Raw genomic sequence first — 26,761 nt, 5'->3', positions numbered from 1 at the left:
CCCCCCCCCACACACACAGTAACACTGACCACAGTGAAGAGAAGCAACCTTGAGGGTAGCTCAGAGTGAAGTTGACTCCAGTGCTGGAGGGGACATAGATCTAGCCAGGGATGTAAAACCACGGTAGGTGCAAAGGGAGCAGACAGTGTTGAGGACGTGGCTGCTAGATCTATCAAGGCTGGCTTCTGTAGCTATAGCTTTAGTATTATAATAGTCATAGATCTAGTTATGGTACTATAGTCCACATGGCTTGTGATCCCTTGCATGCATGAGCAGCTCCTCCCCCACCTTGTTTGCAGAGTCATTTTTCACACCACATAATAATATATAACTATACACTAGTTTAAACAATAACAATAATCAGAAAAAAATTAACATGTACCAATGCTAAGGCTCCCAGTTCAATTGTTTGATGTGCTGTAGCACAGTGTCCATGGAGGGTCTGTCCTGAGGGGAATGAGAGACGCAGGAGGTGATGAGTGGGTGGAGCTCTGGCCATACACCTTCCATGTGCATCAGCAGACTCTGAAAGATAGCAGCTTCTGGAAGTCTGGCATTCACCACCTCACAAGTAAGCACTCCAAAACTGTACACATCGATCTTTGTCGTCTGTTGTAGTTGTGGTTGAGGTGACATAGGTGGACGAGGATAGGCCTCGGGGGCAGTGTACAGGATGGCACCTGGACCGGGGGTGGTGGCATCTCGAGCTAGGTTGGCTGATCCAAAGTCAGAGAGTTTGGCAAGCCATTTGTCGTTGGGTAGAGAGAGAAGGAGGACGTTAGCAGAGCTCACATCTCTGTGGATGACGGGTTCTCTCTGTCGGTGGAGATAAACCAGAGCTGAGGAGATGTCTCCAAAGATCCTTCGCTTATTAGGACCAACACGATCGTCCTGGTAGGCAGAACGTAAAGAGGTATCTAGGAGCTCTGTGACAATCATGGGACCTGTTTGCTCGTTGAGGACGGCGGCAACAAAGAGGACAAGGTTGGGGTGGCGAATCTGAGCCATAGTACGAATCTCGCGACGAATTGTCTCCACTGTTATGCCCTGAAGGATTTCGCGATGTGGTCGTTTGACAGCTACAGTTGTTCCTCTAAAGGAACCCTTGGTAACGTTGCCCCAAGCCCCTTGGCCAATTATCTCGTTCTCTCTAATTGACACCTCTTCCGGAGATACTTGCCAAAATTCCTCTTCCTGTTGATTACCACGGCAATCCAATTGACAATGATGGTGTCCAGAAGCGATGACTTCTCTCATCTCTCGAAAGAGGTGATTGAAGCCTGCCGTTTGTTGTTGTAATTGTCTAGTGATATTTCTTTGAAGTAGTTGTAGTTTATCTTGCATTTCAAGTTTAAGAGATTCTTCCAGCTGTTGAATAACATTTGCCTCCATTGCCGGTTTATCGATATCCTGTTTGTTTTGAGGCTCTAATCTTGCTTCTTCGTTTCCTTTGAGTAATCCCATGTCCATCATTCTTTTCTCAGCATATGGCGGATATGTGCTCCCAACTGTATGCATGAAAAAGTGACATTTGTTAGACACAATTGTGACACTGTGCTTTGCACCTCACATGAACTTTTGAGGCAAATAATTATTTGTAACAGCCGCTTACAAAATAGACCACCGGGAGTCTGCACTACTGTATTACTAAAACATACGCGAACTTTGCGAGGGTCGATCAATTCGCAACAATATTAGTACTGGTAAATACACACGATCATTGTCAGAACGCAATAGTTAGATCGCAAAAGGTCAATTTTTATGCTGATTGGCTCATTCGCAACTTAGGTTTTCACCTGCAAAACATTCTACTAATACGATATCTATACCAAGATAGAGTAGCTATAGTAGCCTAGTACACTAGATTCACCACAAGTTAAAAAAACGTCACCACATTCACTCAGGGCTTCGCCACCAGTTTGTGTATAGTCTCAAAAAGTTGATAAATACTTACAATATTTGTGATTTTAATTTTATGACTTCATGAACTTATAAGGACGCTTCACGAACGTATCGTAATTAATGCATGTCAGAGCTGTAAAGCACATTACTGTGGTTAAATAAATAGGCCATTTTACTCTATTATGTTAGATCTATAATTTATGCATGCATGCAAAAATAATTAGATATAGATATATAATTATAATTATGAATAAAATAAATACTGTGATACAAGCTTCAAACGAACTCACCCGTCCAAGTGACAGCCTTCATTTTTCTACTACCTCCAATCATTTCCACCACCCCCCACATTGGTATGTTGAGGGGGTAGTTGTCGAGATGAATGGCACTGCTCCACTTCTTGTTAGTGCAAATGTGAAGATCTCCCTTATTTGTGAGTAATATACCGATTGACTTCGCAAAATTAAGAGAATTGAAAGTACCACAATGTTTTCCATTGTAGTGGACAGATTTGCAAACAGTGAGCAAGTGCTTGAGGCCGTGATCCCACACCAACTGGGGTTTAAGGGGCAGTATTGAGCTGGAAGGATCCTCTCCAGTGAACCCAAGTCTCTGTATTGCATTGACAGAGGATAAATTAGATCTATATTACAAATTAGTAGCTATACTGCTGGCTAACCAAATTTGCAGACTCAGTTCCCCAAAAATCTTGCTGCAGTATATCTACTTGAAATATTTGCCCAATGGACAGAGGCTCTCTTGTAAACACAATGCCGCGGACTGCAGTAGCCCCCTTCACTCTGCTGACTATTGTGTCCTTCTCTGACAGCTCAACATTTTTCCCCTTGTTGTTATGGAAGGCAACATCTTGCTTATCCCAATCTAGCTCTTGCAATAAGCAAGCATCACTGCTAGTGATAGTGCTAGCCATGATTACTATTTATACTAGTAGCCTAAAGGAATATGTCCATGAACTTTGACCTTATAATAATTTGTTTGTGATGTGGGGGCGGCTCCAGAGGATTATGCACAAGCACATGAAACTTTAAAATCTCTATATAGTGCATGCATTTAGATCTATGCTGCATTGCAGGGTATTAAAATTAATGTGCTCCTCCCAACATGTTGTAAGACTAAAGAGTAACTGAATTGTTTTATTGCGCAAAAAACAATCATAATTATAGTTAAAGTTTATGAAAGAACATTCTGCCATCTGTGTTCGTCTCTTCACTGTATATTTCACTGTATATGAGCAGTCTGATTTGTCCTATAGTCTTGGTCCCAAGGACGATGCTAGATCTGTGCCAATAGCTCCAGTAGAACTCCAATCAAAATTTGAAGATAAAAAAATGTGTACTGTAGCGCGCACAAGCCACACAGTATTAAACTAGTGTTCAAGCTGGCGCTGTGCTAATGCCTCTCGCCATGTTTTTGCTTTCGCTCACAAGTATTAGAAAGGTTAATAATTTGCAATAATTATGATTTCAAATTGACAGAATAGGTGTTAGCAATTGATTAAACACAGTAACGAATAATATAAATTGAGTAATTATCAGAAAAGGTTGGTTTGTGGCTTACCTGGACCTCAACAAAGCTGATTCTCCGCAAAATGGATTCTCTTACACGTGGTATTGAGCGCGCATGCGCATTAGATCTACATCCAGGAATAGGGGTGTGTCTGCAGTTCAATCAATAATGGCTACTAAAATAGCTAGCTTCTTTAGCAGCTCTTTCTAACTCTTGTAGCCAACAACAGCCTTCAATGTGAGTCAAACTAGCCATAACTCGAGAAAGAAGCTTTAGTTTGCTAATCCACGAATCAAAATCCAAGAGAACGTGGCTAGAAGCCTATAGAAGCTGTTAGTTTTCGTCGCATTGTAACCGTTGAGCAGTTATAGCTGGAATACACACACACACAGACAGACAGACAGACAGACAGCTAAGACACACACACAGTCAGCTTTACCGTATCCCTCGTGCGGCTACGCCTCGAGGCATAATGATGCACTGGAACATGGGTAAAGAATCCAGAAATGAGAAGTGAAGATACCAGACTCCGTTTCAGTAGACTGAGATGTTGCAGATCTCAAAGATTGCTTTCACTCACACAGTACGGCCTGGGAATTGGAAATGGTGAAACAAAAAGTGAGATAGATAGTATGAAACGTATCGAGTAAATGGATATAGTGGAAAAGAAGAAACAAGAGTGGAGGTGGTGGGAAGGGTCTGTCTTTACTGATCTGAGTACTACTGAGATATCTACATCAGACACATGTATAGAGACTGGCGGCGACAGCCCCTCGCGTGCATAGCGCGAGGGACTGGCAAACTGCCTATCAGTCACTCGTCTCAGCTGCAACGAGCATTGCAGCCTATCAGATTGCTCAACGTCATATTAGCCCCGTAATTGTAACCGCACTTACACTTCAGGGGATTCAGTGCATTCCATATAGTAGCTGAATCTCATAGCAAAATTTAACCACATTATCTATAACGATATTCATGTTTAGTAGTGTCATACGATCTATTACACTTCCGCTGAGACAAGTGACTGATAGGCAGTTTGCCAGTCGCTCACGCTACGCGCTCGGGCGGCTATCGCCGCCAGTCTAACACATGTAGTCTACGTCTATCTATGTGTACCAGCTAGAGCTAGCTATTTAATATGTATAGACTACCTTACTTGTGCCATAGATAGTAGAGGATACATGGTTCACCACAAGGAGGCTAGCAGCGACTGCATGCAGTCTGCTCTCCCTGGCCCCAGGCCCTAGCTAGCTAGCGCTCAGTCTGCTCTGAAGAAAAAATTAATAATATTTACGGTTTTTTACCACTAAAACGCGTATTTTATGTGTATGGTTCAAAGGTCGACGTTGGACATAATTATTCCTCGCTTTCCTAGAACTAGCTCCTCCCCTTTGCAATACAATAAATTTTAGCCTCGTTCCCAGGCCTTACTTTTTCTTGCTGTTGTCATTGTTGATGTAGCCCCAATCTAAGCCGGCGTGGATTCGAGGCTAGATCTACATCAAACACTAACATTATCAATTTGGGAATTTCAAAACAACTTATTAATATTTCTTTTGAACTCTGCACATACTAGTGGACTCAAGCCAATTCAGTCCGATATTGAGTGCAAGTGCATGTGACCGTAATCCAGACTAGCAATAAAGATATCAGATAACAAATTGTTTTGAGGAAAATGGAACGGTATGACGCTAGAAAGAAGTATTAACACATGTCATAAATACCACCAATGAGACAGGATATATAATTTATGTTGTTAGCAGTTGTACACTTGACTATTGCGTACAAAAACCAGTATTTACTTTCTCTGGCTGCAGAATACAAGTTGGGACTTGTATTCTGCAGCCAGAGAAAGTAAATCTAAGCAACCCTGATGAACAGTGTGCCCACAATCGAAGTGGTGTCTTGTGCGGAGAATGTGAATCAGGACTCAGTCTTGTGTTGGCTACGTCAAATTGTAAAGAATGCTCTAATCTTTTCAATCTTCTACTAATACCATTTGCGATGGCAGGTATATTGCTAGTTGCTTTAATTCTCGTGCTCAACATCACTATAGTAACTGGACATTCATGGCCTCATTTTTACGCTAACATAGACTTTTCGAAGTTAATAGTTATTTTTATCATGGTTGACTGTTGATTTAGGCATTGAGACATGCTTTTACAATGGAATGAACTCTCAAGCAAAAGTGCTTTCAACTTGTTTTTCCCGCTTACTTGTTTCTTCTAATGTTTTTTATTCATTTTAGAAGTATTTTGCAAAACTCCTCTCCAACAGGAACCCAGTTGCTGCCCTAGGCACACTTGTCCTACTCCTAAATTCTTACGGTTTGTCATTGCTGCACTACAACACAGGGTCTTGGATTATCCTGATGGTAAAAGTGATATATAGTTTGGGTGTACGATAGCAATGTGCAATATTTCGTTCGCGATCCCCTTGGTTTGTTGCTGCAGCCATCATCCTCATTGCCGGTGGATTCTTCACTGTATACTGCTCTTCTTTGGACAATGGTTTCCACGCTGTTCCAAGGTTTTGATATGGACCAAGAACACGTACTACATTGGTTTCATGGATACATACCATGCTCCATTCACTCCCAAGCATCGCTACTGGGTGGAACTACTCCTTTTTGCCTTGATTTTTCATAATCTTGTCACTGCCATGGCTTACCTCCCTATTCTATCAGCTGGAGTTCTATCATTTGGACTGATTGTCTGGAAACTACTGAATAATCGTTTGTACAAAAGTAAGTTTAATTTGTGATTCCCTCGAAACTCTATATTATCTATTCAATGTTGCTATTCTTGCATTTTGCACCTCCTATGTCAAAGATACAAAGAAAGATCAGTCAGTACTAGCCAATACGTCGATGCATGGCTTCTTATTTGTGACAACCCTCTGGTACCATTTTTACAAATTTGTCTACTCAAGAAGAGCAATACATGGCTGAAGATGGAGGACACCATAAGAAACTTACGAGCTAGTGCTGCAGACATGAGACTTCGACGATCGCGAGCTAACAATGCCCGAGAAATGTATCAGCTGGTAGCCAATGAGATGAATTACTCAGAAGCAGTAGACTATAGTAGCCAATGAAACAGGTTATATTGTTAGTATATACTGTGCATTTGACTATTGTGTGCAAAAACCAGTCAACGTAAGTCTATGCAGCCCTGATGAAAGTGCATGTGCCTACAATCGAGCTTGTGTGAAGAATGTGAACCAGGACTCAGTCTTGTGATGGCTACCTCAACTGTAGAATTATTATAGATTTTCAGAACTGATCAAAGTACAGTTGTAAACTTTAAGAGTTCAAGGTTTAAAGTTCAGTGATGCACAAGGACAGCTATAGTTGCAGAGTCAGCATCACGCGCCAGCCGGTCAGTTTAACAATCCCGCCCCTCTCGTCAATGTTGATGAGTGTCACTAAGTGACCTCTGTTTGGACCCGTTTGTGTGAATGTGTGAGGTTGTAATACAGAGATATTAAAAATTTCCCAGCAGCATATTTTGAATTTCAGTGAAGTATGACAACATTAAACGTAACGTAGATAGACTTAGCAGTTGATAAAAATATCAAGTCAACTAAGAAGTGGGAGTGTTTGTGGGGTCGTGGGACAATGGAAGGCATGCATCTCCAGATCCACAAACACATAGTGATAATTATATAGAGTGTGCATGTGCATTGTCAAACTTGCTCGAAGCAGTGGCTATTGATTGTACCGCAGAGAGAAACAATACTGAGTGAGCTAAACAACCGCGCACAGTTTTACACAGTGACAGACTCATCACCTTGCTGGAGTGTTTATATACGTTGTGGAGAAGAGGGGGAAAATTACTAGCCTCATGTATATATAGTTACAGACACTCAAGGTATAATTATAGCAAAAGGATATGAATTTCACTAATGGCTACATGCATGGAGTTAATTGATCAGAGAAGAGGGAAAAGGTGTTTGCATAATTATATATACATGTAGAAAAAAGTTGATTTAGTTGAATCTACGCAAGTAATGTAGGCTAAAAACAAAACTTAAATTAAACTTAAAATTAATAAAGGAGTCTACCTTGTAAAAAAATCAAATTAAGAAATGTTACATACCCCCCCCCCCCCCAACTCACCGTCGTGCATGGGTGTTTGAGAGCGGGTCATACTGCCCACCATGGGGGTCTGGGCTCCAAACGAGGGAGTTCTACCACAAGATAACATCATACCAGTACGCTCCTGACCACTATAGGGGAGGGTGAACAATAGGTATATGAGTTTGGTACGGTGTCCAATTATATGTTTTATCCGACTAGAAAAACATTTGCAATGTGAAAAATTGCTAGGATTGGCCAGGGGAACCACAAAAAAGCGTGGAAACAAGAAATCAGACGAGAGCATAACTCCAATCCGTTACAACGTCAATCACATGTACTGGTAGTTTTCCCATGTTTTCCCAGCCAATATGCCACACAATTTTTACTGGTGGAGTGATGACTAATCCCTATATATTTATTATCCATTTTGGAATGTGCGGGCACATAATCATGATGATTTGTGATGAATTGATGTTCCTAATACATGCAGTGTTGAGCACAGGTATACACACAGTCCATCCATGCGTAGTAACATGCACGGACCGTACTGCATGGTGACCTGCATGGAAATGATGTGGTGGATGGAAGCTGGTAGATGGATCTGGAACACTGTCTATTATTTAATATACTATGTATTGTACATGTTCATGACGTTGTAACGGATTGGAGTTATGCTCTCGTCTGATTTCTTGTTTCCACGCTTTTTTGTGGTTCCCCTGGCCAATCCTAGCAATTTTTCACATTGCAAATGTTTTTCTAGTCGGATTCCCTTTCTTTTTCAGTACAGTTTACGTATCATGACATGCATAAGTGGAAAGTCAAGAGGCAGTACAGAAGTTCAAGAAGAGAAGACAGGACTAATCAGATATCTTCTCGAATATCTCTGGACTAATAATTAGCTATAATAATTATAGTAATGAGTAATATTGCTTGATATGTTGAATTTGTGAATCAGTATTAATTAAATGACAGCCATTAAGAGCATGATATCTAGCCAGTGCATGTAGCATGCCTGTCAGAGAAAGGGAGCTAGAGCTGAACAGTGTGAAGAAAAGCAACACCTCAGGCTCTGGAAAAGCACTGCACTGATTTTAGGCAACGGTTTATTAGCCACGCCTATCTATTATTAATTGGCCACAACGCAATTGCTGAGTCATTAAAGATGGCGGAATTGTCTAGGTAAGAGAAATAGAGACTGAGAGGTCATCTGCCTCGTGGAAGCAATCGCAAATCTGAAGAAGCGCTTTTTAATCCAGGTTGTAGTCGTTTGGAAACCCTGTGCAGAATGTCCTGGAGATGGCTGTACTTGGAGCAAATGCTGGGCAAGAAACTTACTCACTTACTTACTTACTTAGTCAGTCAGACAAAGAGCGGTGAAACGTAGAAATAGTACAATTTTTAAAATGACAATATTCATTCATTAAAATGTTCATGGATTATGAAATGAGAGATACAAAGAGAGAAAAGGCTAAATAAACTATCTGTCTAGCCAGTTTCTTGATGTGGCCTTTCCCTGCAGAGATAGAACAGTTTGAACATGAGTCAAAATAATTGAAATATTGCTAAACACGGGCAAACCCACTGCCAATCCTATGTAAAACCTACTGGTTTTACTAATTCAGCTGGTTGGGACAAGTATATACATGCAGCTGTAACAATTATAATGATTAAAACAACATCGTGGTTACACTTACAGCATCATGAAATATAACCACATGCATGAATATACACACAAATTAAAGCAAGCCAATTAGTATACCTAAATTTAGTATTAAAATTGCTCATGTGACACTATTCTAAACACCAAAATGGCCTCTCCTCAATTGGGCTACCAGTGTGAGTTTGTTTAGAGTGTGAAGGACTACGAATGCCCCTTGTGTCTGCATGTGACCCGAGAGCCCAGCCTCACCAGCTGCTGTGGACAGCACTTCTGTCAAGTCTGCATCCAAAAGATACTCACTGACAAAGAATCTTGCCCACTTTGCAAAGAGACAGGGTACGTGACCATGCTAGACAAGAAGCAACAAAGAAGAGTCCTCGATCTCAAGGTCTACTGCGATAAGAAAGCTGATGGTTGTGACTGGGTGGATGGTTTGGGAGACTGAGCTAGAACAACACCTTGGCGAGAAATGCAAATTTGTTGTTGTGGATTGCCAATACAACTGTGGAGAAGTTTATATGAGGAGATTTCTAACAGAGCACAAAACTAACGATTGTCTCAAAAGACCACACAGCTGTGACTACTGTCTGCTGGAGGGAACGTATCAAGAGATCCAAGACGACCACCTCCCAGTGTGCCCAAAGTACCTGGTGGAGTGCCCCAACGAGTGTGGAGTGGCTCCCCCAGATAGATGTCAACTGGATGGGCACCTGAGAGAGTGTCCTCTGGCAATGGTCGAGTGTGAGCTGAAGGAGCTGGGCTGTGAGGACGTGGTCCAACAGAAGGACGCGGACAAACACATGGAGCAAGCTGCTCAGAAACACTTGAGGTTATCAACTAGCAAGAATCAGACAAAGCATTCGCTAGGCTAAAAGAAGAGAATGAAAGATTATTGAAACAGCCGTTCGAACAACAATTGTCCGCAGTAACTAATCAAGATAAAGCAATTGCTAAGTTACAACAAGAATACGGGAATGTAACTCGAGAAATTGAATCCAAATCTAAGGAGCTGTCAGATTTATCCAGTCAGGTGGACATTCTTACACAACATATGCCACTATCTCCACTAATGTGTCCGTAAACTATACAAAGAAAATGGTAAAGCACCAAAGATGGATAAACAGTGAGCAGTTTCATACTATTCCAACAGGATACATCATAAAGGTGAATTTGTTTTTCAATGGTGGTAGTTTGATTAATTTTGAGCTCACTCCTACGAATACTCGAGCTAACGACACGTTCGAATGGCCAAAAATCTTCACAATGACTGTCACTATGTTCAACCAGGCCGGTAACTATGACAACTATCACACTACCAAAGATTTAGAAGTGAAGAGGAAGGAGCATAACGATGAGATTCGAATATTCTATGACACTATAGATAACCCACCTCCTGGAGTGAACTACATCGTTAATGGCCACGTCAAGTTCCAAATATTTGTAACCGAAAAATAATCGTCAGACTACCTAGTTTATGAAGTCCTGCTGCATTTATACTTTTACATGCCATATATATAGCTCTAGAGTAGCTACATGTTTATTATAAGGTTGGGACGAACATAACGTATACCTTAATGTTACTATTATTATAGATATAGATAGGTAAATTTTACAGATTTTTCAGTTTTTAGGGTACTAGCTATTTGTAGCAAATTTATTAGCACAATATTTGTCAAAAGATGTAGTTTTAAAGTTGAATGGAGTCAGGTACAGATGACAAAAAGAGCTAGCTTAATTAAACATAACCTCAAAAGTAGAAAAAACAATTTTTTTTATGAGATTCATAATTTTTTTAATATTAGAGCGTACTTAATTACATGCTAATCACAAATTTGCTAAAAAATCGCTAAAATGCTAAATTTAGTACCCACTAATAATAGTATAACAATAAGGCTGTATGCAAATGAATAATTATGATACAACACCAAGAATATATTGGTTAGAGCATCATGAAATGACACAGTGCATATGATCTAATTCGGTAAACCACTGACAATAAATGACATCGCTCATGTGACACTATTCTAAGCACCAAAATGGCCTCCCTTCAATTGAGTGGCTATACTATGCAATGTGAGTTTGTTGAGAGTGTGAAGGATTACGAATGCCCCCTGTGTCTGCATGTGACCCGAGAGCCCAGCCTTACCAGCTGTTGTGGACAACATTTCTGTCAAGCTTGCATCCAAACAATACTCACTGACAACAAACCTTGCCCTTTTTGTAAAGAGAACAGTTTCACGACACTTTTAGACAAGAAGCAACAAAGAAGAGTTCTCGATCTCAAGGTCTACTGCGATAACAAAGCTAATGATTGTGACTGGGTGGGTGGTTTGGGAGAGCTAGAACAACACCTTGGTGAGAATTGCCAATTAGTTTTTGTGGATTGCCAATACAACTGTGGCGAAGCTATTGAAAGGAGATTTCTATCGAAGCACACAACTAACGATTGTCCCAAGAGACCACACAGTTGTAACTACTGCCTGATAGAGGGAACGTATCAAGAGATCCAAGATGACCACCTCCCAGTGTGCTCAAAGTACCTGGTGGAGTGCCCCAACGAGTGTAGAGTGGCTCTCCTAGAGAGAGGTCAACTGGAGAGGCACCTGAGAGAGTGTCCTCTGGCAATGGTCGAGTGTGAACTGAAGGAGCTGGGCTGTGAGGAGGTGGTCCAACGGAAGGACGCGGACAAACACATGGAGCAAGCTGCTCAGAAACACTTGAGGTTATCGACTAGCTACTTTATCAAGAATCAGAAGAGGCAAGACGAAAAAATTGCTAATTTACAAGAAGATATAAACGCTAAGCTACGAGAAAAGAATGAAGAATTAATAATTATTGACAACTTACGACAAAGGTATGGAAAACTAGAAGAAGAGCTTGAATCCAAATCTAAAGAGCTGTTAGATTTATCCAGTCAGATAGACACTCTCACACAACACGTGGGCGTTAGCGTTACTAATGTGACTGTCGACTATATAAAAGAAAAGGTGAAGGTTAAAAGATGGATAAACAGTTATGATTTCCGTACTGTTCCAACAGGATACATCATGAAGGTTAATTTATACTTTACATACGAATCAGGCAGGATTGAGTTTGAGCTCACCCCAGTGAACACCAGAGCAAACGTCAACCTCAAGTGGCCAAAAACCTTCACAATGACAGTCACTATGCTCAATCAGACCGGTGATCATAGCCACTATCAGATTACCAAAGATTTGGAAGTTACAAGGGGCGACTATAACGATCAACTTCGAATAGACTATGACTCTATAGATTACCCACCTCTTGGAGTGCGGTACATTGTTAATGGTCACATCAAGTTCAAAATAATTGCGAGCGAAAAAATTATAGTTTGACTACGTATATATAATACATTTATTTATAGGCACTATAATAATTATAGCTATAGGAACAATAATGTGTTGCTGCTTTGTTATTAATTTTAACAATGGACATTATTTTTATGTAAATTAAATTATAACGATAGCTAATTCTAGCTCTATAATTATTATTGCAATAGAAGATAATGGTAAACTCTTGCGCAGCTACTACCAATAGCTATAGTGTCTATATAGTGCAGAGATCCATGCAGCAGCACAATGAAAGTGAAGGCAGGCAGTGGTGATCTGCTTGGCGAAGGTCATGCAGTTTCTCAAGATACTCAGTGCTATTAGTGGTACGTATGGCTAAGAGTCATGGGATTAATAGCACGAGTAGCCGTGAATGGCAAGGCTACTAATTGAACGAGGCATAACCGAGTGCTATTAAACTTGCCAGTGCTTGTTATGAGTGCTATAATCCCTTATTGTTGCCCAGTGAGTTGGGCAGTTCAAAGCAATCCAGTAACTCTGTATATGGGATGTTGCATCACTACCATAGCAACCACCACCACCGTGGGAACAAAACCTAAGAATTTACTATTTCATGAATCCACTAAAATTTACTCATTACCCACTCTTTGAGTTTCCCTGTGATTCTGGATTCTGCCTGCATGCAGCAAAATAAAATGTTCATCATACATGATATAATGTGTGTATAAAAAGCTATTAGTAGCTTTATGTTATGTAGCGAGGGATCAGTACCCGTGTGCTTTCATTGCACGAGTAACTATATACTATTGATTTCTAATCGTATGATGAAGTTAACATTTTTCGAAAACAATACGTTGTCATCGACAGCGTGCATGCCATTACTTGACAGATAATTGCATGCAGTCAATGACGACGTGCAATTACTGGACCGGATGCGATACGGGATTATAATTGCTGTACACTCTCCAGTTGCTAATAGCAACATCACACGATAATTAGTATAAACCCTGCAGTTTGTGGGCATAATGTACATGTCATGTACAGTAGAACCTCGATTATCCGGACACCTTGGTTCCAGAAGCAGGCCGGATAAGTGAATATGCCGGATAATCGAATATATAAACCACGCCTTGATCCACCCACTTTATTGATAAACAGCAGTGCCACATGGTTGTCTGCGCATGCGTAGAAGATAAGCAGGCATGTCTCCATGGTAACAGCTGCAACGCGTATGCGCGTTTAAGGGACACGCCCATTTTCTAATCTGATAACAAGAAAACTGCCAAGCCGGATAATCGAGGTTCCGGATAATGGAGGGCTGGATAATCGAGGTTCTACTGTATAGCATTGTGGTTGCCACAGCTGTACTATACATACAAGGGGCACACATGGGTTTTTCTTTGATCTCAAATCAAAGGAAAAACTATATGGGGGCTCCCATACTGACACAAATGTAGTTGGGTGTGGCCCGACCTTCCGTTAGGACGGGAGGTCGAGTTGCAAACAATCTGGGATTTGTTCTGCCGCCAATATAGTGGCACCTTATCAGATTGCAGCATTTTTCACGTGGTTCGTTATACTTCCTAGTTGCGAAACCGCATGCAGTGTATGCTGTGGTTTAGCTACGTCATCAAATCAAATTGGTTAACACTCACTGAGAATAATAATATTCAATAGCAGTGTTACATAATGTAGCAGAACAAATCCTAGATAAGCTTGCAACCCAACCTCCCGTCTTAACGGAAGGTCGGGCCATGCCTGTATTCAGAAAACATGCTATTGCTATTTCAACCTTGACAGTGAGTCGTTCTGCTGCTGTTGCCTGTGAATGTTGTTCCTGGCTCTGCTTCGAGGAATATACTGACGTATACACTATGCAGATCCGTTGTTTTGTAATAATTACTGCAGAAGCTCAAATAGCTCAATGTTATCGAGTACCAATTGCGCTTGGCAATATTAGTACTGTAGCATTGTGGTTTCCACAGCTGTATACATGTACCACACGCATGTGTATGGGTTTTTAGGTTTTCTTTTGATCTGAGATCAAAGGAAAAACTACATGGGGGCTTCCATACAAATGTACTGTATTCAGAAGCCGTTATAGAGCACCAATTGCGCTTGGCAATAATTATTAGTACTGTAGCATTGTGGTTTCCACAGCTGTATACGTGTACCACACGCATGTGTATGGGTTTTAGGTTTTCCTTTGATCTCAGATCAGAGGAAAACCTACATGGGGGCTTACAAATGTACTGTATTCAGAAGCCGTTATAGAGCACCAATTGCGCTTGGCTATAATTATAAGTGCAAGCATACATGCATGCTTGCACTTACCCACTCTAACTGGACCAGGTTTCCCAGCTGAACTCCACTGCTCGTCTCCTGACACAGCTGCAGGTGCAGGTATAGTAGACAAACCTTCAACTGTGGGGAGAGGTGCTCAGGTGATGTGACAAGCGTGTACATGTACACATGCACACATGTCTATAAAACAAATCAAAAGTATACTGTGACATAATGGCCACAGATTTATCATATAGATACATATATAGCTTGTGAAATACTGTACAAGGGCGTCTTGGAGTTGTCAAATGGTCTCTACATGTACAGCACACAATTGAAGTTACACAACTCAAGAAGTATGTCATAAAATATATACCCACTATATGCAAACACAAAATGCATGGGGTGAAAACTTGACAGTGAAAGATAATTATATCAACATGACAGCGACCACACTCTAAACCATGAAAGGTTATTATAGACATACACATAATTATAGACCTTGCCACCTGTCATACCACACACAGCAATAAAGTGCTACAAGTGAATGCAGACGTGCATGCGTTATAAAAAGGAGATGGCAACGCGTGTTTGTAGTGTAACAAGATCATATTAAAACTTGATTAAAAGAAGAGGAAACGCTAGGCACTACTTCATCATGCAATGCCATGCAGTGAGTTCATTTACATGTTGTTAGTATACATTTGCAAGCTATAGTTATAATTATGTGTATTTGAGGCCACAATTGCAAGCAAACTCTATATACCTGCACAATGAACTGTGACGATTGTAGAGAAAGTGTTTCTGATCATGCACCTATATACAACACTAAACTAATTATTTACACGTGTATACCGCAGTAACACCGTTCAGTAGTTATATCTATATACGTATACTCTATGGAAGAATTAATTTACTTTGCATATAATTATTTCATTGCAGGCAGACAGAGTTTGGTACATGAACATGAAGTGGAGCGTGTTTGTTGTGATTATAGTTGCTGTACACATGGCATCAGGTATTGACTCATAATTTTACTACAACATGCATGCACATAATTATTATTATTATCATATTATACTTGCATGCTACACCTTACCAAAGGTGAGCTGCCAGGACCACCAGGGCTAATGGGATCTAAAGGACAACGAGGAATTCCAGGCAGAGATGGTCGTGATGGTCAGCCTGGATCTGCGGGAAGTGATGGTCAACCAGGGAGCTCAGGAAGAGATGGGAGGGATGGAATAACAGGACCACCTGGATTCAGAGGAGAGCCAGGCCCAGCCAATGGGCCGCAAGGACCTAGAGGATTGCCTGGAGTGAAGGGGGAGGCCGGCCCTCGAGGGAATACTGGTACACCGGGACCAAAGAGCGGGGGTGTTGTGTACACAAGGTGGGGGAACAGCACTTGCCCAAACGTGCCTGGAACAGAGCGGATATACAACGGGATAGTTGGGGGAAGTCATTACTCTCATGGGGGGGCAGCAAATCATCTATGCTTACCTCTTGATCCAGAATACACTCTACCTTTTCATAGTGGTAAACAAGGGAAAATGTACATGTATGGAGCCGAATATGAATATCCAGTCCGAGGAACACATCAACACAATGTTCCCTGCTCGGTCTGCCTTGTGGTGAGTCGATCGATTGCTCTCATGATTCCTGCAAAGACTTCGTGCCCTCAATACTGGACCAAAGAGTACGAAGGATACCTTATGTCCGAGAGTCACACCCATAAACGCTCGATGTTCGAATGTGTTGACAAAGGACAGGAGTCGGTGCCTGGAAGTAATGCTAATGCCAATGGTGCTCTGTTCTATCATGTTGAAGCTAACTGTGGTACAGCTGGACTACCCTGCCCTCCTTACAATGACTACAAAGAAGTCCACTGTGTTGTCTGCACAAAGTAAACAACAATAACATTGTCCAGTGTATGGTGCATAAACGTTCTGAACATGCAGTTTAGTATAGAGATCAAGTAGTTAATTTTATGGCTAAGAAGTTGGTAGAATAAAACATGGCTCCTGGGCCATATAAGGTTCTGACACTGCATTTATTATAGTTGTGACACATGCACAAGTGCCACATGGGATACATTGGCTCAGTAGTGACTTAGGCCCGAGGGCCGCAGGCCTCGAGGGCAAAGGCACTACTGAGCCAATATTATCCCATGTGCGCACACACGAGTGAGCTGTGTAACAACTGATTTGTTGCATTCCTTGTGCATTCCTTTCCGTGTACACATCACTTCTTTTATAGGACAACTAGTTTCAACTACTTGTGGTGGCTGTGGAATGCTCCAGACGCATGAAAAACGTTTTCTGCCTAACCACTGAATCTGTTTAACAGTGTTATACGGATCGTTTCAGGTTACTGGGTGGAGCGTGGGCTTTAGGTAACTTCAGCCATACTATGCCAGTATCTAGATAGTGGCACAGTTCAAGGCTTGACCTATGCCATATGGCAGATATTGGCACAGTGTTTCCTTTGATCTGCCCACTCAAAATGCACCAAACACATGGGGAGGACACCTGACTGTGCATGTATGATATCAACATGTTGACAGCGATATTTCATTGTATAGTTTAGAGTGCTACATTGTGGTTTAGAGTGCTACATACAATGAAGGTCACACATGTACAGACCCTACCACCTGCCAGGCCAGCCATGCATACACATGCAGCAATAATTATAGTGCTAAAAGTGCAGACTTGCATGCACACATGCATGGTTATAAAAAGGAGATGGCACGTTTAGTACATATATTGGCGAAACAAAATCTAAGCTCTGGTTAAGAAAAAAACACTTGCTACATGTACAGTATAAGTGCTTCATCTACAATTATAGCTGGTGAGTTCATTTAAATGTTGTTCGTAAATTTGCAAGCTATATACAAGCTAGTGTATTTGAGGCCAAGGTGCAAAATCTATTACCATAATTATCATAACCATGCATGCACACTATACACAGTGACGATTGCAATGTTTTCCTATATATATACATGCATATACACTCCGTGTTCCTTTGCACATAATTCTTTCATTGCAGCTAAGAAGACAGAGCTTGGTACATGATGAACATGAAGTTGAGCGTGTTTGTTGTGATTATAGTTGCTGTACACATGGCATCAGGTAATTGAGTCAGATTCGTAATTTGACCACAACACTTATAACATGCACATACTTGCTACTACACCATACTAATATGTGCCAAAGGTGAGCTTCCAGGACCACCAGGGCTAATGGGACCTAAAGGACAACGAGGGATTCCAGGCAGAGATGGTCGTGATGGTCAGCCTGGATCTGCGGGAAGTGATGGTCAACCAGGGAGCTCAGGAAGAGATGGGAGGGATGGAATAACAGGACCACCTGGATTCAGAGGAGATCCAGGCCCAGCCAATGGGCCGCAAGGACCTAGAGGATTGCCTGGAGTGAAGGGGGAGGCCGGCCCTCAAGGAAATACTGGTACACCGGGACCAAAGAGCGCGCGTGTTGTGTACACAAGGTGGGGGAACAGCACTTGTCCAAACGTGCCTGGAACAGAGCAGATATACAACGGGATAGTTGGGGGAAGTCACTACACTCACAGTGGTGGGGCAGCAAATCATCTATGCTTACCTCTTGATCCAGAAAATACACTCTACCTTTTCGAAGTGGTACCCAAGGGTACATATACGTCTATGGAGCTGAATATGAACAACCAGTCCGAGGCACACAGGACCACAATATTCCATGTTCGGTCTGCCTTGTGGCGAGTCGATCAATTGTTCTCATGATTCCAGCAAAGACTTCATGCCCTCAATACTGGACCAAGGAGTACGAGGGATATCTTATGTCTGAGCATGAAAGCCATAAACGCTCAATGTTCGAGTGTGTTGATAAAGGACAGGAGTCGGTGCCCGGAAGTAATGCGAGTAATAATGGTGCTCTGTTCTACCATGCTGAAGCTCACTGTGGTACAGCTGGACTACCCTGCCCTCCTTACAATGACTATAAAGAACTCAACTGTGTTGTCTGCACAAAGTAAACAACAACAACACGTCAAGTATAAGGTGCATAAACGTTTCGTATAGTTTAGCGGAGTGACTTGTAATTTTATGGCCAAGAAAATAATGATATTAAAGCATGGCTCCGGGGCCATACTCGGTGCGCATGCACAAGCGAGGTATACGATAGTGTGTTTGCAGAGGAGGTACGCCAATGTCAAAAGGTCACTAATTAAAACACCACGTGGGCTTATGTTTTACATGTGAAACTGAGTTTACCGGCCCTAGCTGGGTTTATATACAAGACCACTATAGCTTCATCCTCTTCATATCACAGCAGCTCTACTTAATAGTCTAGAAAGATGGGGGGCTCCAGCTCCTGGAGCCACCCTATCCTCCTACGCTACTGGAGTCTCTGGCAATCTACTGAGGTGGTCTTACAAGCTGGTGTGCAGCTCCACTCTAGCAGTACTCTCAGTGGCATCCTTGATGATACCCACATAACCTTTGTACATGGACCATGAATCACACGCACCGTCTTGCCAATGATCGTAGAGTCACGCCCACCTTTGGGATCCCCACCCCCTCTACCACCACCACCACCTGTGTGTAATGAAATATAAAATTTCGATTTGATCAAAACTTAAATTCTGTCTGAAAGCTTCATTAAAAGCTTATTCAACGTGGGGAAGAAATAGGGAGATGGGGAGGAAGAGGAGAGAGTGGGGAAGGCCAAGAGTATAACAGAGAGAGATTCAAATATAGGCATACTGTGTATCAGATGTATGCGGAGAGTAACGTGACTTCCTGTGGGCTTGGAATTTGCACACCGACCAATCCAAGTGTGCAAATTCCAAGGCTTGTGAGAGATACAGGAAGTCACGTTATCATACACAGTATGCCTACATACGATACTCTCTCTGGTGGTTCATTCCATTTAGATATTGCATGTCGGAAAAAGAGTTCGCAAATGCATTGATTTGTCCTGAAAATTGGTCTTTCAAACTGTATATTATTTGTACTCCTTAAATTGAGAGGACATGCATACTCCTCTTTCCAATGGTGGATCTGGAAATTTGTATATTACCTGATAAAGGTATGATAATTATAGTTTCAGGTACAATCTTCTTGTGGAAAGAGACGGTATATAGGTCCACCGGCAGTATCTAAATAGGGAGTGATGAGCTCTTTCTTGTCAAATGATTACTACTAACTAGACAGGCTATAATTAATATAGTTTAAGTTAGCTATTGTCTGGGAGATAGAGACAGGTTCCTTATAGTTGGGGGTGGCCCCACCCTGGACGCGGGCCACGCCCAACTAACAGGTTCCTATACTTATCCGCAGATAGCTATATGGTACAAGTTTACTTGACATTTTGTTACTGAGTTTAGCAACAACAACAACAAAGAGAAAAGTGGGTAATGGCAATAACAAATAGCAAAAGGGCAGGGCCGGAGCAAGGGGCCCTGCACACAACAAAGGAGTTGAACAAAGCAACACCACAAAAACTCATTAAACTATGAAGTAGTAAAAACATTGCATATTAACCATTTAAGCAATTAACACATTGACTTTTGTACACATCAACAAAGAGTTAGTATATAAGTCCACATGCATGCGCTTTCTGATCTCTGACCCACAGCACCTTCATGCATCTTGCCACCCCCACTTTATTTGCAGAGTAATTCTTCACACTACAATAAAAAAATTAACATTTATACGTACCAATTAATACTAAGGCTCCAATGCAGATTGATACGCTGTAGAAGCAGGGTGTCCAGGGAGGGGTTAGTTCTGAGGGGAATGAGAAACGCACACGCATGTTGTCCCACTAAAACGAAACAGTATAGTCAAATTCGTGGCATGCACCTAACTCTGTATCCCTAACCCTAACCCTATAACCCTAACCTATAGCTCATTATTAACCTTCGTTTCGGGTTGTTTCGTTTTAGTGGGACTATATACAGACGCAAGAGGTGATGAGTGGGTGAAGCTCTGGCCATACACCTTCCACGTGCATCAGCAAACTCTGCTTCTGGAAGTCTGGCATTCATCACCTCACAAGTAAGCCGGCACTCCAAAACTGTACACATCGATTTGTTGTGGTTGAAGTGGGACATCGATAGGCCTCGGGGGCAGTGTACAGGATGGCACCTGCATGGACCGGGGGTGCTGGAATCCCGAGCTAAGTTGGCTGATCCAAACTCAGAAAGTTTGGCAAGCCATTTGTCGTTGCATGGGTATAGAGAGAGAAGGAGAACATTAGTGCATCTCTGTGGATAACAGGTTGTCGGGAATCCTGCTAGCTCCCTGTATGATAATTATTATGGTACATAATTTGGAAAGAAGAAAGTATCTATTCGATCTAGGTACCCCAAGTGTTTGACCCTGCGTATGAAGTCTGGAGTGTGGTCGCTGTCAACATGTTGATATCGGGCACTGTTAGGTTTCCTCCCCATTTTGTGTTGGGATACACTGTTTTCAGGTTTCCTCCCCATTTTGTGTGCAAGTTTCCTCCTCATTGTGTGTTGCACAAAACACAAAATAGGGAGGAAACTGACCTGCATGACATTGCATGATAGCAACATGTTGACAGCTAAACCATACACAGGATCAGATCGACACTTAGGGTACAAGGGACACACCACCATTCACATGACCCTGCCACCTGCCAGGCCAATCATACACAGGTCAGCAATACAGATTTGCATACATTGTTATAAAAAGGAGATGGCCTAGCTGTTTAGTACGCATAATATATACTGGCGATAAAGAGTCAACAAGAACTAAGCTCTGATTTAAAAGGACAGAAAAACGCTTGCTATATATATAAGTGATTTATCTACAATATAGCCAGTGAGTTAATTCATTTTAATACACGTTGTTCCTAATCTGCAAGCTGTACATAACATGTATCTGAGGCCATGCACGCAAATTCTATACCATAATCATGCATGCACTATAATAATATTATTATAAATTATTATTATTGTGATGAGTTTCATACCTCCAGGCTCCAAACTATTACTTATTATACAGTTGCATATATACCCGGTATTTATATACTCTCCATGGAAGAATTATTATACTTCGTAGTTTCATTGCAGGGTGGGTAAACACAAAGTGGAGCATGTTTGTTGCGGTTATAGTTGCTGTACAAGTGCTAGTGGCATCAGGAAATTTAACTAGGCTCATACTTAATTTTGATCTCATACTTATAATTATTATTGTGATATTACAGGTGAGCTGCCAGGACCACCAGGGCTAATGGGACCTAAAGGACAACGAGGGATTCCAGGCAGAGATGGCCGTGACGGTCAGCCTGGATCTGCGGGAGGTGATGGTCAACCAGGCAGCTCAGGAAGAGATGGGAGAGATGGAATAATAGGACCACCTGGATTCAGAGGAGAGCCAGGTCCAGCCAATGGGCCGCAAGGACCTAGAGGACTGCCTGGAGTGAAGGGGGAGGCCGGCCCTCGAGGGAATACTGGTACACCGGGACCAAAGAGCGGGGGTGTTGTGTACACAAGGTGGGGGAACAGCACTTGTCCAAACATGCCTGGAACAGAGCAGATATACAATGGGATAGTTGGGGGGAGTCTATACTCTCTTGGTGGGGCAGCAAATCATCTATGTCTACCACTTGATCCAGAATACACTCTACCTTTTCGAAGTGGTATCCAAGGGAGCACGCACATCTTTGGTGCTGAATATGAATATCCAGTCCAAGGCAGACAGGATCACAATATTCCATGTTCGGTCTGCCTTGTGGCGAGTCGATCGATTGCTCTCATGATTCCTGCAAAGACTTCCTGCCCTCAATACTGGACCAAAGAGTACGAGGGATATCTTATGTGTGGGTTTCAGCGCTATAAACGCTCGATGTTTGAATGTGTTGATAAAGGACAAGAGTCGGTGCGCGGAAGTAGTGTGAATACTGATGGTGCTCTGTTCTACCATGTTGAAGCTAACTGTGGTACTGGACTACCCTGCCCTCCTTACAATGACTACAAAGAACTCAACTGTGTTGTCTGCACAAAGTAAACAACAATAACACAAATATCCGGTGCATAACGTTTTGAAAGAGTGACATTGTAAAATTAATTTGAATTGGTAGAATGGAATTGACATCAAAGCCTGCATGTACATTGCTAAAATGAAAATCAATGGTATATATACAAGTCTAAATAATAGAAGGAGAAACCTGTGTCTGATCTTATAAAAGTTACTGTCTACCAATACAGTCGGGCCGAGTACGGTGTATCACTGTCGACAGTCGTCAGTGATACACTTTACACGTGCATACATGTACTGTAATGTATGCAGCTGGGGTCGAAGAAATAACAAGGGTTTAATTTATAAAAGCTCAAGTGGACCATGCATGTAACACTCACTGTTCAATTTGGCAAGTTTATTCACAGCAAAAAACACTTATGTTATGTGAGATGCATCATTGTGTTAAAATGACAGAAATTTATGTCATTTCTCAGAGGAGGTTGGACAGTATCACGTACACATAAATTATAAGCAAAGTATTGCTGGAATGCAATTGACCTCAACGAAGCGCAGTGCATTGATGCATGGATACAAGGCTGATCAAAATATTTTAATGCGGCTTGGAATTGACTACATGGATACAAGAGAGATGCATGGCTGTTTAATTCTAATGTTGTAGATCTTTTGAGCACATCATTCTTAGTTAATTTATATAGAGTGAGCAGATCTATCAGTAGAATAATTATGAAGTATAATAATAAGTACATGTACACAATACATTATGCATGTGAGTTAACATTATGAGAGTTCGTGAAGCCGTCTAGCTGATGCATAAGAATGTTCAGTGAGCCTGCCCCAGGAGGAGGTTGTAGCTCCACAGTCACAGGGTGTTTGTGAAACTGTGCTCTAACTTGTGTTATCTTGCTTAAGGTGGTCAGAGTGACATGTCTAGTAAAACCACCATTTCTCATTGAAGGGGACGGCTACATTGGGCTCTTTTGCAGCAATGCTGAAATCCGTAAGATCACCTTCACACTTAATACATCAACCTCTTTGTTGATGCACAATTATACAGCAATAAATAGGCCCGTGTCCATCCTCCTAAAAAATATGAGGGTCACTTTTCGCCATCCATAAATACCTACAAAAGAGTGCATGTATCACAACCAGAGGTATATTTACCTCCTTTAAAGTCAGTAAAGGAACCTCCATCGTTGCGTCCTTGGGAGTACCTTCTGCCTTCGTCAGCTCTTTCATGCTTGCATACTACGCTGAACCTAAAGAGTAGCATATAGACACTTCTACTTACAATGTTCTAATCACTATTTTAATGTTCTACACCAAATATAGTCACACTGTGGCTAGATCTAGTACAGACAGTTTAATTACCTTCAACGCAATTTTTTGGCTTCGTTATAATGTGGGGTTGAACAGGGTTGGCGATGGATATCAGTGTAGTTTGACCTCCTCTCTTTGACCAATAGCTAAAAACAGCTACAAACTACACAGTTTCTTAGCTATGAAGTGTACCATCAAAAACAAGGTAAAAGTAATTAGAGGTCATGTGACAATCTAGATGCGGTTGCACGTGATACTGTCCAACCGCCTCTGGTAATTTCTACATGAAATTTTAATAGATGCGTTTCATTTAATGTTTTAATTACTGTAACGAATGTTTTTTTACTATGTTAGTGTATAATTATGTACAATCAGTGTTGTATGCACGCCAGTTTACAATAATTATAAATATGGATGGGGAGTGATAAAAAAACGCAATAATTATTGTACGGTCGTGCCGGGATTTTCACTCAACACACCGTTTATATTAGCAATCTGTTAGCGAGTACAGTGTATGCCAGAGCTTATATACATGCAGCTATAAGAGTCTAAATGAAAGTTAGGGTTAGGGTGTATTACATGTACTTTACATTGTCACTACAGAGACAACAGTGTATTACAAACCTGATGTCCTCTGGTTTCAAGAGCTTGGCTGATGGTCATCCTCTTCTTCTTTTCTGTCCTCCTTATCAGAGCTACGGAGCACCCCCTCTTGCGGGTGTATTCGATACAAGGGATCATCTTGAGGACCACCTGGTTACGAGATGAGTCCACATAGTCCACCTGTGAGCAGTGTCTACAGTTTGCAAACAGCGTATAAATTAATGATTATAACAAATTTATCTTTGGGTGGGTATACTCCTTACTACATGTATATAAGCATGCAGGCAATACGCATGCATGCCACTTTTTTCTGTTGGTTTGTCCCCAAAGGGTGACTGCGGTACTATACTTCATTGTGTCCCAATACACTGATGCCGGGACTAAATTAAACATGATACACAAAGTATAACGCCAGTAAGTCTTACGGGCTAGAGTTAATTATCAGCTTATATAGAGTAGGGAGTCCGGACAGGTCCGGGACGGGGTCCCTGGGGTGTGGAGGGATAATTAAAACTAGATCTAGACTACATGTATGCACTGTATCCACAAGAACCATTTCAAGCACACAAAATAAAACACTATAATTAAGCCTTAATTCTATAGTATGCTTACTTAACTAGCTCCTGCCAGTAGGTTAGCCTTGCATATTGTTGAATCTCCCTAGCTAGCTAGCTAGCAATAGCTTGTTCAAGCTGCAAGTTGGGGTCAAAGTAGACTTACTACATTACTATCAATCTTCCTTGACCACAGTGTTGTCAGTGTTTGACCTTGTGAATGCAGTACTGCAAGCTCCCTCCACTCCTCGATCCCATCGCCCCCATGCACACACACCCATAGGTTGAGGTGATGGATGAGACGGATTTATAATGAGCCGATCGAGGTGGCCCAGAGGGTGTACAGCAAGCCCATCGATCTAGGCAACAGTCGCTAGATCGAGGAGAGGCTTAATTGTGAAATGTTAGCCACTATAATCTCATTATACTACCTTATTGTATCACACGTTATGTGTATCAAACCTGTACACCCTCCATCATTACCTTTGTGTTCAAAGTCTGTTATGAAGCATTGTCAATAAATCGTAAATAATAATAATGACAGCATGTCGTGTGATGTGTACAGTCATACAGTAACTGATCAAAATATACTACTGTAAGTTATCAATGTCTTATTCAAATCAATAACTAAAGTTCCAGATTCAAAGTTCAGTGACGAGGCATACTTGGCCAGCTGGTTGAGACTGATAATTTTGAGTGCTGAGTCAGCATCCAGTTTAACGATCCCGTCCCCCTCGTCAATGTTGATGAGTGTCCCTACGTAACCTCTGTTCGGACCAGTGATCCCCTTCACCTGGTGGACATGTGTGCATGGGGTATGTGTGTGATGTGAGGGTGTGAGAGAGGGTAATAATACAGGGAAACTTACATGTAATAAATATAATTATAGCCTAAACACACTATATAATACCGGATGTAGAGGCACAAGTGTGTACTGTGTGTGTTGAAACAATGTCATACTCTATTGTAAAAGGCTTTCGTAGGAAAGTATCTAACCAACCAAAGGGTGGTGGTGTCTGTGGGGTGGGGCAGAGAAGGCAACTGGACTACACATGATCACATGACGTCGGGGCACACAAAATCAATGATCCACAAACACAAACATAATGTGTCCCAAGGACATTCTCTGAGTACCAGTACATGTAAGGGGGTACATGCAGTCAGGCTGTACATGTACATGTATGCAAGAGACACTGCATTGGTGGTCATTGAGTAGCTGGGGGTCATGCTGCTCACCATGGGGGTCTGGGATTCAAACGAGGGGGTGGTCCTACCCCATGCATGATAATGTCAAAATTGACAATTGAAGAACGCGCATGCGTGTTAAGTAGCACGAGGTTCAATAGCAGCACTGTCTCATATGTTCTATAAACAGTGAACTTGTTCTCATTCTGTTCTCAATTCGTTCTATAAGATGGCTAGTACCCATAAAGGTCACTCAGACTCTTATTGGACGTCGAAGATGAAGGAGTTAATTTAGTACTGGTAAACTGTTCGGGAGAGGAGAGAGGCCTAGGA

General features: G+C 41.7%; 5 protein-coding genes and 1 pseudogene across 10 annotated transcripts in view; 4 read left to right on the top strand and 2 right to left on the bottom strand.

Annotated features, from left to right (window-relative positions):
* Positions 1-243: 243 nt before the first annotated feature.
* Positions 244-26,761, bottom strand: part of LOC135334312 (probable serine/threonine-protein kinase DDB_G0271682) — a 27,070-nt gene continuing 552 nt past the window's right edge. The window contains exons 1-5 of one of the 4 annotated variants that reach the window (XM_064529449.1): positions 14,816-15,291; positions 7,550-7,659; positions 2,582-4,019; positions 2,193-2,514; positions 244-1,508 (exon numbers count right to left, since the gene is read on the bottom strand). In XM_064529449.1, the coding sequence (XP_064385519.1) occupies positions 388-1,508; positions 2,193-2,514; positions 2,582-2,833 (1,695 nt within the window). In that variant the 5' untranslated portion in view covers positions 2,834-4,019; positions 7,550-7,659; positions 14,816-15,291 and the 3' untranslated portion in view covers positions 244-387. Of the gene's footprint in view, positions 1,509-2,192; positions 2,515-2,581; positions 7,429-7,549; positions 7,660-14,273; positions 14,727-14,815; positions 15,292-26,761 lie in introns of those variants that run through there. The other 3 variants (XM_064529448.1, XM_064529450.1, XM_064529451.1) reach the window with 3 other exon arrangements.
* On the top strand, positions 9,581-10,042 carry LOC135333107 (TNF receptor-associated factor 4-like). The gene has a single exon (XM_064528029.1). The coding sequence runs from the start codon at positions 9,581-9,583 to the stop codon at positions 10,040-10,042; it is 462 nt and encodes a 153-aa protein (XP_064384099.1).
* Positions 11,171-12,653, top strand: LOC135334322 (TNF receptor-associated factor 5-like). The gene has a single exon (XM_064529462.1). It carries the CDS (start codon positions 11,207-11,209, stop codon positions 12,524-12,526), a length of 1,320 nt encoding a protein of 439 aa, XP_064385532.1. The 5' UTR covers positions 11,171-11,206; the 3' UTR covers positions 12,527-12,653.
* Positions 15,280-18,790, top strand: LOC135333106 (collagen alpha-1(XXI) chain-like; annotated as a pseudogene).
* The window catches only part of LOC135334347 (short-chain collagen C4-like), a 16,103-nt gene continuing 8,141 nt past the window's right edge, over positions 18,800-26,761 (top strand). The window contains exons 1-3 of one of the 3 annotated variants that reach the window (XM_064529511.1): positions 18,800-18,815; positions 21,364-21,442; positions 21,994-22,282. In XM_064529511.1, the coding sequence (XP_064385581.1) occupies positions 22,020-22,282 (263 nt within the window). In that variant the 5' untranslated portion in view covers positions 18,800-18,815; positions 21,364-21,442; positions 21,994-22,019. Of the gene's footprint in view, positions 18,816-20,087; positions 21,443-21,476; positions 21,609-21,848; positions 21,930-21,993; positions 22,283-26,761 lie in introns of those variants that run through there. The other 2 variants (XM_064529508.1, XM_064529510.1) reach the window with 2 other exon arrangements.
* The window catches only part of LOC135334296 (transcription elongation factor SPT5-like), a 23,369-nt gene continuing 22,396 nt past the window's right edge, over positions 25,789-26,761 (bottom strand). The window contains exon 24 of the mRNA XM_064529428.1: positions 25,789-26,036. Within this exon, the coding sequence (XP_064385498.1) occupies positions 25,824-26,036 (213 nt within the window). The 3' untranslated portion in view covers positions 25,789-25,823. The remainder of the gene's footprint in view (positions 26,037-26,761) is intronic.

This window comes from Halichondria panicea, chromosome 3 (assembly GCF_963675165.1).
Source record: "Halichondria panicea chromosome 3, odHalPani1.1, whole genome shotgun sequence".
Classification (NCBI taxonomy): Eukaryota; Metazoa; Porifera; class Demospongiae; order Suberitida; family Halichondriidae; genus Halichondria; species Halichondria panicea.
The sequence above is the reverse complement of the archived record's forward strand: the minus strand, read 5'-3'. Positions and strand labels throughout refer to the sequence as shown.

Coding starts and splice junctions, on each gene's coding strand:
- LOC135334322 (XM_064529462.1), top strand. CDS start 11,207: ATGGCCTCCCTTCAATTGAGTGGCTATACTATGCAATGTGAGTTTGTT.
- LOC135333107 (XM_064528029.1), top strand. CDS start 9,581: ATGGTTGTGACTGGGTGGATGGTTTGGGAGACTGAGCTAGAACAACAC.